The sequence below is a fragment of the Pristis pectinata genome, chromosome 5, assembly GCF_009764475.1.
Source record: "Pristis pectinata isolate sPriPec2 chromosome 5, sPriPec2.1.pri, whole genome shotgun sequence".
Lineage (NCBI taxonomy): Eukaryota > Metazoa > Chordata > Chondrichthyes > Rhinopristiformes > Pristidae > Pristis > Pristis pectinata.
Window position 1 is genome coordinate 67,404,037 of NC_067409.1, and position 13,948 is coordinate 67,417,984.

General features: G+C 47.5%; 1 protein-coding gene across 1 annotated transcript in view; it reads left to right on the forward strand.

Moving 5' to 3' along the window:
- The first annotated feature begins 3,915 nt into the window (after positions 1-3,915).
- Positions 3,916-13,948, forward strand: part of LOC127570973 (dynein axonemal heavy chain 11-like) — a 395,392-nt gene continuing 385,359 nt past the window's right edge. The window contains exons 1-3 of the mRNA XM_052016942.1: positions 3,916-3,944; positions 9,169-9,559; positions 12,676-12,819. Coding sequence (XP_051872902.1) covers positions 3,916-3,944; positions 9,169-9,559; positions 12,676-12,819 — 564 coding nt within the window. The remainder of the gene's footprint in view (positions 3,945-9,168; positions 9,560-12,675; positions 12,820-13,948) is intronic.

A 13,948-nucleotide genomic window follows, 5' to 3' on the forward strand; every position in this document is an offset into this window, starting at 1 on the left:
GTGTACAGTTTTGGTCACCACGTTAAAGGAAAGACGTGGTTAAACTGGAGAGACTGCAGAAAAGATTTACAAGGATGTTGCCAGGACTAGAGGGCCTGAATTATGGGGAGAGGTTGGCCAGGCTGGGTCTTTATTCCTTGAAACGTAGGAGAATGAGGGGCAACCTTATCGAAGTGTTTAAAATTATGAGAGGCATAGAGGCAGGTGAGTATATGGAATGAGCTACCAGAGAAAGTAGTTGAGGCAGGTACAATGGTATCATTTAAGAAGCACGTGGATAGGTACATGGAGGGAAGGGGCCTGGAGGGATATGGGTCGAACGCAGAAAATTGGGACTAGCTGGGTGGACAATGTGGTTGGCATAGACTCGTTGGACAGAATGGCCTGTATCCATGCTGTATTGCTGTATGATTTTATGACTCTGACTCTATTGAAGACATAAGTAACATCTGTGGCTCATTCATCACTCAGCGTCCAGAGGTATAGATATAGCAGGTATTAATTTGATCAAAATGAACATACAAAGCAGAATCTCTGATGAAGGAGTCCCTGAGATTATCACAAAATACTGTGTTTTTTTCTTTTTGTTATATACACAATTGAGACAAAGATTATGATTGACCATACATTAGTATTGCCAGTGAATAGATGACCACTCATGCCCCACGTTGCTCTCAGCACTCTGCACATAGGCCAGGACAGGAAGTCTTTGTTCTTTTTAGTAACACCACAAGACCCACACGGATCAGACATCTGTGGAGTCCTCCCTTTCCCTTATATCCCAATTCTTGAGGTAACAAAGCATTTAACATTCTTATGTGAAAAATGAACTGCCTGGTACAGCTTGAACAACCAGCATTGTCCTGGTCTTCTGAAACTTTAACTTTTATCAAGTATCCCAGCAAGCTTTTGCCAAGTAAGTTCACAGTGCTTTGCAATGCAGATTATACTTTTAAATTGTGGTTTATACAATTAGTGGCATATATTGCAGGTTTGAGAGGTCCTGCCAAATAACTTAGGTGAGAAACTGCAGTGTGTATTGCAGGTGGTATACACTCCAGTCACTATGTGCTGGTGATGGAGGGAATGAATGTTCAGAGTGGTGGATGAGGTGCCAATCAAGTGGGTTGCTTCATCATGGCTGGGGATGAAGGTTCTTTGGGAGTTGTCAGAGCTGCACTCATCTATGCAAATTGGAAACTTGTGCCTTGCAAATATTTATGATGCTGCTGAAGATGTTTGGGCCTGGGACATTGTCCTGTAGTGATGCCCCTGGGTTGGGAATGATGAACCTCCTTCGAACACATCCATCTTCCTTTGTGTGAACTACAACTTTTGAAGTGTTTTCTCTTTAATGCCCATTGTCTTCGGTTTACCATGGTTCCTTGATACCACACTCACTCAACTGCTGCCTTGATGCTCATCTCTGTTTCAACAACACTTTTACATTGCTTATAATTAGGAACAGATTAATTGGACAAGAGTTAGCAAATTCAATTTGTTCTGCTTTTTGTGAACAGGACATAACTGTCCATTATTAGTGGGGTGGATCCCAGTGCTGGACCTGTTGCCCAGTGGCACAACTGGTTCTTGAGCTTTTTCTAGATATCATGTGGACTGAATTGAATTGGCTGATGACTGGTTTCTCTGATGGTGGGGATCTCAGGAGCAAGTCAAGATGGATCATGGCTGAACATGATCATGAATGATTCAGCCTTGTCTTTAGCACTCATATGCTGGGCCCTGCTAACAGTGGAAATGGGCATGTTCTTGGAGCTGCCTCCTGTTAGCTGTTTAATTGTGCACAATGGTTCATGACCAGGTGGCAGGACTGCAGAGCTTTGACCTGACCCTTTAGTTCTGGGGTCACTTAGTTTTCTCTACTACATGTTGTTTTCGTTGTTTGGCTACATTTATTCCTGCTTTGCAGCTTCATCAGGTTGATGCCTCATTTTTAGGTATGCCTGTGTAATAATCCAGAATGCATTTCTGCATTCCTTATTGAACCAGAGTTGATGCCCAGGCTAGATGGTAATGGAAGAGGGGTATGTCTAGCCATAAAGCTACATGTTTTGGTGGTTCACACTACTGCTGCTGTTGATGGTCCACAGCACTTTGTAAATATGCAGCTTTGAGCTGCTATTTCTACTTTGAGTCTATCTCATTTAGCGGGATTGTAGCGCAACACGCCACACAACAGTGGCTATGAAAATTTTTAAAAATGCAGATGTTGGAAATCTGAAATAAAACCTGAAGATGCTGGAATGGAGTTAACATTACAGGTTGAAGATGAAGAGCTGACAATGGGCATTGGTAAAATGTTTACTCTGTTTCTCTTCCCACATATGCTGCCTGACATGCTGAATGCTTCCAACATTTCAGTTTTAACAATAACAGGTATCCTCAGTGTGAAGAAGGAACCTTACCCCCACAAGGACTGTGCTGTGGTCACCCCTTCCAATGCTGTCATGGACTGACATATCTGCCAAAGGGGAAACACAAGGTCAAGTAAGTTTATTCCTTATATGGTTCACTCAGTACCTGCCACAAATCCAATCAAGTTGCCATTCCTTGAGAAGTTAAGATAAGCAATGGTGATACTTAGCTACTCCTAGTGACAGAGAAGTCCCCCACCAAGAGTGGATTCTGTGCCCTTACTTCTTCCAGGTGTTGTTCAATACAGAGGAGCACTGATTTATCAGCCGAGGGAGGACAGGAGGCAGTGATCAGGTGGAGGTCTCCTTAACTTAGCTAATCTGATGCTCTGAGGTGGTGTTGAGAACTCCAAAGACCAAGTAGGTTTGTCCTACCAGTGAGGTAGGATATACCTAGAAATTGCAATGGAGGTGTCTGGCACATTGCAGGGCAGGTCTGATTCTGCGAGGATGACTATGTCAGATCTTTGTAACCAAGCAAATTCAAAGGACTGGGAGACACTTTGTCGCATCTGAATTTGGTGCCTTGGTCAATGCCAAATGGTCTGTCCAATTATATTCTTTCTCAGCTGTAACATAATGGTAGTGGTGCGGCTGAATGGATTGCTTGACCATTTCAGAGGCCAGTTAAGAGTCAATCACATTGTTGTGCGTCTGGAGTCACATATAGTGGGATCTGTATACTAAACCAGGTAATGATGCCTGATTTTCTTGCCTGAAGGACACTTGTGAATTAATATGGTAAATTTGTGGTTGCTGTTACTAAGATTAATTATTTTTACTTTTTAAACAAAAAAAACACAGCTACCATTGTGGTATTTGAATTTGCATATATGGATTGCAAATCCAGGCCTCTGGATTACTAGTCTGGTAATTTAACTCTTTGGCCCCCTTCTTTTCCCACTTAAATCTGCCTTTAGTAGCATCAGCTGTGAAGTTTGATTCAGCTTCCACTATGTGATTCACTCTACTCCATGTCCCATGATCTTATTACCATTTCCAGATTTGCTGCAGAAGATGCAAAAGCTACTATAAGCCACACCATTTTTTCAGTTTTTATCAGCAACTGTCCACCCTCCTGATGACATGTCTAGATCAGGGTGTATTGATCCTCATGACATTGATACAGTTTTTAACTGTTAGCTCAGCTACTTGACGGTTACCAAAACTTGAAAATGCTGGAACAGAGTTAATGTTACAGTTGAAGATGAAGGACTGACAAAGGGCATTGGACCTGTTGTAGCGGCTAGCTACACACTACCAAATCAAGACACAGAGTCGCTGGTTTCGAAATCGAAGGTCTAATGCCGACCGGGGCGCGGTGCGCCTTTAATAGCTGAGCAATTCCCGCGCTACAGTTCCCGCGCTGACGTCACGCGCATGTCACCTGACCTTCCCGCGTGCGGGCTTTCCCAGCCCAATGCTGGGGAAGAAGGAGGGCCCCACGCCATCTTGGATCGGGGCCTCCAACGACGTCGCAATGTCGGGAACTGGTTCAATGCCAGTGCGGTGAGTCTCTACATAACCCCCTCCAGAACCAGCAATACCGTCGCGAAAACCAGAATTAAAGAAACTATGACTTGGGTGGCCTGCCCCTGCGCCGCGCTCGCTGTACCACCATGGGCTGGTCTGAGTCTAAATGAGCCAGCTTCAGCCGGTCAACCATAAACACCTCCTCACGCCCCCCCCAATATCCAGCACGAACGTAGATCCATTGTTCCTGACGACCCGGAACGGTCCTTCGTACGGCTGTTGCAGCGGTGATCGGGGCACACCCCTCCTGATGAAGACAAACTTAGTCTTGGAGGGAAGTTGGCATATGGGCCGGGACCTGTCCGTGCCGCGAGGTGGGAATTGGGACCAGGCTTCAAAGCTGCTCACGCAGCCAGTCGAACGCTGCGGTAGGTCCTTCCTCTGTCCCCCGAGGGGCTGGTAGGAACTCACCCGGGACGACTAAGAGCGTTCCGTAGACCATCTCCGTGGACGAGGCATGCAGGTCCTCTTCCGGCGCAGTGCGTATCCCTAGCAGGACCCGGGGAATTCGTCTACCCAGTTGGGCCCCTTAAGGTGGGCCATGAGTGCCGACTTCAGGTGGTGATGGAACCTCTCCACCAGCCCATTGGATTGCGGGTGATAGGCGGTGGTGAGGTGGATCCGGGAACCCCACAAGTCGGCGACAGCAGACTACAGGCCGGAGGTGAATTGAGCTCCCCTGTCGGAAGTGATATGTGCTGGGACACCAAAATGGGCCACCCAAGTTGACAAAAGGGCCCGTGTGCAGGACTGGGCGGAGGTATCTGCGAGGGGAATGGCTTCAGGCCAGCGGGTAAAACGGTCGACAATCGTGAGGAGGTTCCGCACTCCTCGGGAGACTGGGAGGGGGCCGACCAGGTCGACATGGATATGGTCAAACCTCCGGCAGGTAGGCTGAAAATTCTGCAAGGAGGCCTTGACATGCTGCTGTACTTTCGAGGTCTGGCAGTGAGTGCAGGACCGGGCCCATTTGGAAACCTGTTTACGCAGGCCATGCCAGCCGAACTTGTCGGATACCATCCGGACAGTAGTCCGGATGGATGGGTGTGCAAGGCCGTGGATGGCATCAAACACCCATCTGCGCCAGGCAGCTGGCACGATGGGGCGGGGTCTACCTGTGGAGATATCGCAGAGTATGGTGCGCTCACCGGGGCCTACCAGTAGGTCTTGCAGTTGCAGGCCCAAGACTGCGGTGCGATAGCTGGGCATCTCCATGTCCGTTCGCTGTGCCTCCGCTAAGGCGCCGAAATCCACCCCCTGGGATAAAACTTGGATGGTGGGCCGTGACAGTGCATCCGTGACCACGTTCTCTTTCCCCGACAGATGGCGGATGTCAGTGGTGAACTCCGAGATGTATGACAAGTGCCGCTGTTGCCGCACTGACCAGGGGTCTGAGACCTTGTGGAAGGCGAAGGTCAATGGCTTGTGGTAGGTGAAAGCTGTAAACGGCCTGCCCTCCAAGAAGTAACGGAAGTGTCTGATGGCCAGGCACAACGTCAACAGCTCGCGGTCGAAGGCGCTATATTTGAGCTCTGGTGGTCGAAGGTGCCTGCTGAAGAATGCCAGCGGTTGCCAACGCCCTTCAATAAGCTGTTCTAGCATGCCTCTGACTGCTGTGCTGGAGGCGTCGACCGTGAGGGCAGTCGGGACGTCCATGCGAGGATGCACCAACACGACCGCGTCCGCCAAGGCCTGCCTGGTTTCGACGAACGCGGTGTGAGCCTCTTCCGACCAAACAATGTCCTTGCTTCCGCCCGACAGGAGAGAAAACAACGGGCGCATGATGCAGGCCCTTGATGGAGGTGGGTCTGGCGAAATGGCAGATGGCGTCGACCTTTGCAGGCAGGGGCGAGGCGCTGTGTTTGTCAATCCGATGACCCAGGAAATCGATTGTCTCCAGCCTGAATTGGCATTTGGCTGGGTTGATGGTCAGGCCGAAATCCCCCAGGCGAGAAAAGAGTTGGCTGATGTGCGTGAAATGTTCCTGACGGCTGTTGCTGGCGATCAAGATGTAGTCGAGCTATATGAAGGCGAAGTCAAGGTCGCGCCCGACCGCGTCCATGAGTCGTTGGAAGGACTGAGCAGCGTTCTTGAGACCAAAGGGCATCCGGACGAATTCAAAGAGGCCGAAAGGTGTGATCAGCGCCGTCTTCAGAATGTCGGCGGAATGCACCGGGATCTGGTGATACCCGCGGACGAGGTCGACCTTGGAAAAAATGGACCGCCCATGTAGGCTGGCAGTAAAGTCCTGAATGTGCGGCACAGGGTACCGGTCCAGGGTAGTGATGTCCTTGAGGCGTCGGTAATCGCCACAGGGCCGCCAGCCTCCGGCTGCCTTGGGGACCATGTGTAGAGGAGAGGCCCATGGGCTGTCCAACCTGCAGATGATCCCCAGTTCCTCCATTTTTCTGAATTCCTCCTTTGCGAGGTGGAGCTGGTCTGGGGGTAGCCGCCGGGCGCGGGCGTGGAGGGGAGGGCCCTGGGTGGGGATGTGGTGCTGGACGCCATGCTTGGGCAAGGTGGTGGAGAACTGGGGCGTTAGTATGGACGGGAACTCTGCCAGGACCCTGGCAAACTCGTTGGTTGATGTTGTGACGGAGTCGAGGTGTGGGGTCGGCAGCTTGGCCTCACCCAATGAGAACGTTTGGAAGGTCCTGGCATGTACCAAACGCTTACCCCACAGGTCAACCAGCAGACTGTTGGCTCGAAGGAAGTCAGCCCCAAGGAGTGGTTGCGCGACGGCAGCCAGGATGAACCTCCAAGTAAAGTCGCAGGTGCTGAACCGGAGGTGTACCAACCGGGTGCCAAAGGTCCGAATGGCGCTGCCGTTGGTGGCTCTGAGGGTGGGTCCTGGTGTACAGTTGCGAGTCTCACGGCCATTGGGAGGCACAACGCTGACTTCGGCTCTGGTGTCCACTAGGAACCGACGTCCAGAATGCCTGTCCCACACATGCAAAAGGCTATCCGGCTGGCCCTGGCGTTTTCCGGAAACCAGCATGGTGGCTGGCATCTGCGGGCGTCAGCACCCCACCGCCAGTGGTAGAAACACCATTGGTCGGTCGGTGCCTCAGACCTGGTGGCAGGTGGGGGGCGTTCGATCGCCGGGTCTGGGCCGCTGGGTACATGGCGTGGCAACGCGCTTGACAGACGCCCCACTCTCCTTCGCCCGCCAAAGGACATCCGCTCGGGCGGCCACCTTCTGGGGTTCGCTGAAATCGGCATCTGCCAGAAGCAGATGGATGCCGTCAGGTAACTGCTCCAGGAAGATCTGCTCAAACAGCAGGCAGGTCTTATGCCCGTCTGCCAGGGCCAACATCTCATTCATGAGTGCGGAGGGGGGCCTGTCGCCCAACCCATCGAGGCTCGCTCACGTCGGGAAAGGCCGAAGGTCTCGAGGAGGAGAGTCTTGAACTTATCGTACTTCTCCTCCTCCGGGGGCTCCTGGATGAAATCCTCAACCTGGGTGGCCGTGTCTTGGTCGAGGGCGCCCACCATGTAATAGTACTTGGTGTCGTCCCTGGTGATCTGGCGAACCTGGAACTGGGCCTCGGCCTGGTCAAACCAGACACTGGGCCGGAGGGTCCAGAAGGTGGGCAGTTTAAGGGCTACTGTCTGTACCTCTTGCTGTGCAGACATTGTGGGTCCAAAAACGTTTGGGCCTGTCGGGGTCACCAATGTAGTGGCTAGCTACACACTACCAAATCAAGACACAGAGTTGCTGGTTTCGAAATCGAAGGTCTAATGCCGACTGGGGCGCGGTGCGCCTTTAATAGCTGAGCAATTCCCGTGCTACAGTTCCCGCGCTGACGTCACGCGCATGTCACCTGACCTTCCCGCGCGTGGGCTTTCCCAGCCCAACGCTGGGGAAGAAGGAGGGCCCCGCGCCATCTTGGATCGGGGCCTCTGACGACATCGTGATGTCGGCAGCCGGTTCGATGCCGGTGCGGTGAGTCGCTACACTATAATATTTATTTCTCTTCCCACCTGCTTTCTTGTGTTTCCTTGTGTCTCCATTTTGCTACTCCACTGCAAAGTGTCTTCAAAGTATGCCCACTTTGAAGTTTTCCTCCTCCTCTCGATGGGAGTTCTGTGAGACCCTCTGTCATTGCTCCCATTCTGTGATTTCTGCTGCTTTCCTGCTCTTCGCTCACACTCAGCTCTTGCCCCACCCCTTCCCTCCACCTTCTTATACTGGCTATCTCCCCTCTATCTTTCAGTCCAAACAAAGGAACTCAACCCAAAACGTTGACTGTCCTTTTTGCTCCGTAGATGCTGCCTGACCGCTGAGGTCCTCCAGGTTTTTGTGTGTTGCCAAAGAAATGCACCACCTCACCAACCACCCCACCTCTGGAAGATTCCGCAGCCCAATGTTGACCTGCAGAACCACAAAACTGGAGTGGAAGCAAGTCACCCTCAGTGCTATGAAGACAGAAGGGGAGCTACTTAGAGTAACACTAACTCAGGGCATCTGTGGAATGAAACCCCCAAATTAGCCGGCACGGTAGTGTAGTGGTTAGCGTAACGCTATTACAGCACCAGTGACCAGGGTTCAATTCCCGCTGCTGTCTATAAGGAGTTTGTACATTCTCCCTGTGTCTGCATGGGTTTCTTCTGGGTGCTCCCACATTCCAAAGACGTACAATTTAGGAGCTGTGGGCATGCTATGTTGGCGCCGGAAGAGTGGCGACACTTGCGGGCTGCCCCCAGCACATTCTCAGACTGTGATGGTTAACGCAAAAAGACACATTTCACTGTGTGTTTTGATGTACATGTGACTAATAAATGAATATCTTAACTTTATCATTTAGCTTATTCTGATATTTATAAAAAGCGTATCCTATACATGACTTAACACACTACCACTACTGTGTTTATACAATTTTTTTCTTCCAGCAAAACCCCAGCTGACCCCAGTGAGGGTAGGTTTATTGTTTGCACTTGATAGTTTATTGTATTTATAGGCGGTGGGTCTTGCTGCCCATTTTGCTTTATTAACATTCACGTGTAACCTGAAATATCCCGCTTTGTTTATATTTCCTTTCCCTTGTGTTACGCATTCAGTACGGTGCCAATTTCCACCCGGGTCCGCATTGGTTTGTTCCGTGGAGAGACTGTGGCGTGGAGGTGGAATTGTTCATTGTTGGAAGGTGGGGAAGTGGCGGTCGCTGGGAAGGCTGCATTTTGCTCCCTCATTCCCAAGGAAACCAGAGAGCGGCAGCAATCAGCGCTCAGCTGTGCAGACGGCGGCTCGATCCGCAGCTGGGAGGCTGGCGTCTGGTGAGGTGGATGCAAGGAGAATAAAACCTGGGCACGGTTTAATTTTGGTTGGAAGTAAAGTTGCCAAAGAAACAACGAAAGCGGAAAGAATGGCTGATGAAGACGAGGAAAACCAGGAGGCAAGTTTGGCAGACGACGAGAGGCTGCAGTACATTGCAGAGCGGGTCGTCTCCTCGCTGAGACTCCGAGCAGATAAGTGGGTCCAGTTTATTAAGAAGGCAGAGAATCAGAACGTCTTGGCAGAGTTTTTGCGAAGAGAGCGCCTGCTGGTGTGCTTCCTCAGCGGCACGGGACTCCTGGCAGCCTCCTATCAGGTAAGGGCACCAACTAATCCTAGAAATTGTTTCTCCTGAACTAAAAGTTACAAGTTTTGTAACTCCCTCTCCCCATAAACTATAACAAGTTATATGTTACATATGGATGAGCGAAGTACAACGGATGCGATTTAAGTGAAAAAAAAAGATACTGGAAGAACTCAGCAGGCCAGGCCAGCATCAGTGGAGAAAAGCAGGTGGTCAACGTTTCAGGTCAGGACCCTTTGGGACTGAAGATAGGAAAAGGGAATTGTAATGGGGGGGGGGGGGGGTAGGAACAGAGCAGTAATAGGTGGCAAAAGCGGGGAGGCAGGGTGGGCACAAGGTGGTGATAGGTAGATGTAGGTAAGAGATAGTGATAGGTAGATGTTGGGTGAGGGGAGAGCAGATGGGTGATGGGTCAAAGGTATGAAGGCAGGCGTCATGGGGGGAGGAGAGGAAAAAAATTGGCGAGGAGAAGAAAGAGAGATAAGAAAGAAGAGAAGGGCAATGGGTGGGGGGGGGGGTGCGGTTTGGTTTACTTGAAGTTGGAGAATTTGATGTTTAAGCTGTTAGGCTGGAAGATCCCAAGATGGAAAGTGAGGTGTTGTTCCTCCAGTTTGCATTTGGACTTCTGGTGATTTAAAGACCAGAGCAACCTAAAATCATATTTTAGTATTTATTTTGCCCCAAGTTCTGCTTAGCAGACCATGCTTAACATTTTTTTTCTTAAAATAACGGAAGTATTTTGGTTTTGTTGAAATTGTTTTTGAAAACAATATTTTGAGTGGCCAATTTCTTTGAATTTCAAATTCAGGATTTACCTTGTTATGACAGTGTTGCATAATATTTACAACATGGAAATGGGTCATTTGGCTCAAATTGGCCAAGGCACAATTACCTTGCACACTTAGATCTTTGAAACTACCACCCATTTGGAACCTTCCTTTGTTTCAAGTCTTCTGAACACCTTGTAACCTCTCAAATTTGTGCATATCACTTCTGGAAATACTTGTTTGAATATCTCCAATCTGGTTTCTGACCCACCACAGTCCTGAAACTTCTCTTATCAAATTTGTTAATGGCACCCAGGGTAATATTGACAGAAATAATCTGTTCTTCCTTACTCTTCTCCTGTCTGCAGCCTTTATCATGATTGACCAAGCCATCCACCTCCAGGAACTATGTACCATCATCCATCTGATGGGACCACACTCGCTGGTTCCATTCTTGGCTATCCGGTTGTAGGCAGAGACTAGGCTCCAGTGGATTCTCTTCTCTCACCTAAGCCAGTAACTTGGTTATCCTGGGAAAACACAGCATTTTTCACCTACGTTGGTTCCCCTGATTTTAAAATTCTCATCATTTGTTCAACTTCTTCCATGGGTTTGTCTGACTGGAAAGATTCACCAGGATGTTGCCTGGATTAGAGGACTTTAGTAAAGTGGATAGTTTAGAATGGCTGGTCTTGTTTTTTTCCTGGAATGAAAGAGACTGAGGGTGACCTGATAGAAGTATATAAGATTATGAGAGGCATAGAAAGGTTAGATTGTCAAAATCTTTGGTAGGGGAATCAAAATCAAGAAAACAAAACAAAAGCATAGGTTGAAGTTAAGATGTCGGAGTTTTAAACAGGTTCTAAGGGTAAGGTTTTGTTCACACAGCAAGTCATTGATATCTGGAATGCGCTGCTAGAGAAGGTGATGAAGTCAGATACAATTACTACATTTAAGAGACATTTAGACAAACACTTAAATAGGCTAGCCATGGAAAGATACAGTCCTAATGCAGGCAAATGGGATTAATGTAAATGGGCAAAATGGTTGGCATGGATATGGTGGGCTGAAGGGACAGTTTCTGTGCTGCACAACTCTGACTCTATGACAACCTATCTCTTCTAGCCTAATAACCCTTTGAATGATCTGCATTCCCCCCTCAAGCCTCCTGATCATCACCAAATTTAACTGTTCTACCAATGGTGCCCAGGCTTTCAGTTGCCAAAATCTTTTCCACATTCATTTTCTTGTTCCTCTGCCAAGGTACACCTTAAAATCGCTTTTTGTAAGTGAAGGGAGTTTGGGAAGCCAGGAGGTGAGATAGTCACTGCAGATTACCGGGCATCTGATTCAGTTCATGGGTGGTACAGTTAAATTTTGACTCGGAGGTGACAGAAATACCTTTACCACTTCAGGATGTTGCTGGCAAGACATTTATTGACAATAATATCAAATGTCATAGGGATTGTTTAGACTTAATGAAGTTGTTTTTGTTTTGCCAAGCATTTCTGAGACAGATATGTTACCAATCAAATGGCTTCTTTGTCCTGGATGGTGTTCAGCTGCTTATTGTTGGAACTGCACTCATTCAGGCAAATGGAGTGTCTTCTGACTTGTGGCTTTTAGATGATGGAAAGGAATTGGAAGTTAGGAAGTGATTCAACTTCTGGAAGATATCCAGGCTCTGGCCTGATCTTGTAGCCACAGTATTTAAAATTCTTGACCTGTCTGGATGCTAATATCACTGACTAGAAAGCAATGCTTTGACCCAGCTAAAGATGCTTTTGGTGGAATACTTAAGAGTGGTAACATCATTGAATGTGAAATGTGCGGGTGAAGTGCTGAGGCTTGCTCTTCTTGGAGGTAGTCATTGCCTGCCACTTCTCTGGCACAGTGGAGTTGAACACTTTAAGACTTTCAGAAAACAGCTCACTGGTATGATGCTAAGTAGATGCTAAAATATGGGGTGAACTCACTCTGTCTCAGTACTGATTTGAAAAAATGGTGAAGATAATGAACTCTGTTGACTAGGGCATGAGGAGCCCATGAAAATTCTATCAAAAGATCATTTGTGATGGGAGTATTGGGTTTAGCAAAGGTGAGTATGTGACCATAGCAATGTGAATGAATTGCTGTTTATAAAGGAAAATATTATGAAGCAAAGTAAATATTACAGGTAAAGAATGCTTTAGGCTCTTGGCAACATAGGGGAAGAGAGAGAAAGCGAGAGTATAGTTGCAGAACGTGATCCTATTGTGTGTGCAATGTGCACATTACAATCATGTTTATCAACTGGCATGCAAATAAATCAGTCACTATTAATTGACTATAACTAATAGTTCTAATGTTTTACTTTTTCAGTTACCTTCAAATTTGAAAAATAAAGCTGTGTATGTATTCAAGAAAGTTAGATGCCCCATTCTGAAAGAGAATTACAGAAAAGATCTTGTATTTGGTCACTTGTCTGGAACACCACTTAATCAAATAACTACATTGGTTGAAGAGGTAAGTGTTTTTCTACGAAAGTGCAAAAACTTGAAACTAGATTAAATCATCTGATTTAACAGCCTTGCTATGTATGAATGTATTCACGTTTAATACATTACTTTCTTAAAGGTTACATTTACTAAATATATTGAACAGGATTGTGCTTTGTTGTGGACAGAGGTTCTCCAGGCAACCACTGGCTACCTGCTATGCCACCCATATTCAATGTGTTTTGCTTGAAAGTTAGAGATGAGCTGGAGGTCAGATGCCAGCACAGGAGATCTTTTCTGCTGCTGGACTCAGCATAGATTCAAGTGGTAGCTTTGGATAATACTGAGATGAGGGAGGATGCTCTTTGGCTTTGGCTCTTTGGCTTTATGCTAACAACTGATAATCTGCTCCACTTCATAGAATGGCTGTGGAGTAGATATCTTTATGTGGTTCATCTCTATATGCTGCAGCAGGTAGGTGTGACCATGGTATTAGTATGGAGGTGGGTGTGTAGGGCTGAGTTGTGTGGTGGTAAGCACAGTTGGAAGGTCAGATCAAAACCAATCCACCCCACTAAATAAAATTGCATGCATTCATTACAGAACACAGAATGAAATTCAATTTGTTTTACTATAAAATGTTTGGATTTTAAAATAGCTGAAAACAAGATCTTGGAGATCAAGGATTTATTATAGAATTGTACCAGGATGAGCGTATACTGGAAAAGCAGGAATTTTGACAGAGAACATTAAAGGTTAATTTGATACGTTCTGTGGTGTAGCCAATAATGTAAATGATGTTATTGATAGCATACCATTGCTTGGTAATAAAGATGGTAGACAGCAATTAAGATAAGACATTGAATAAACTGCTACACGAGGCCTTGTATGTTTCCTTGAACACACTTTACTATAGTTTCACAAGAAACAAAGCATAATATTGTTACCAAACAAATATGCGATCCTGAAAAACACAGACTGTATGAATTAAAACGATCCTGGTTGAAATGGTGTGGTTGAGTTGGAAAAACTCACAACCATCCATCTGGTGGAGACAGGGTCTGACCTTTATTCAACACCAAGTGACATATTAGCATCTCACAGAACAATTGACCCCTAGATCTTGTGAATGTAATGGCAGTGTTTCACAGCCAGGT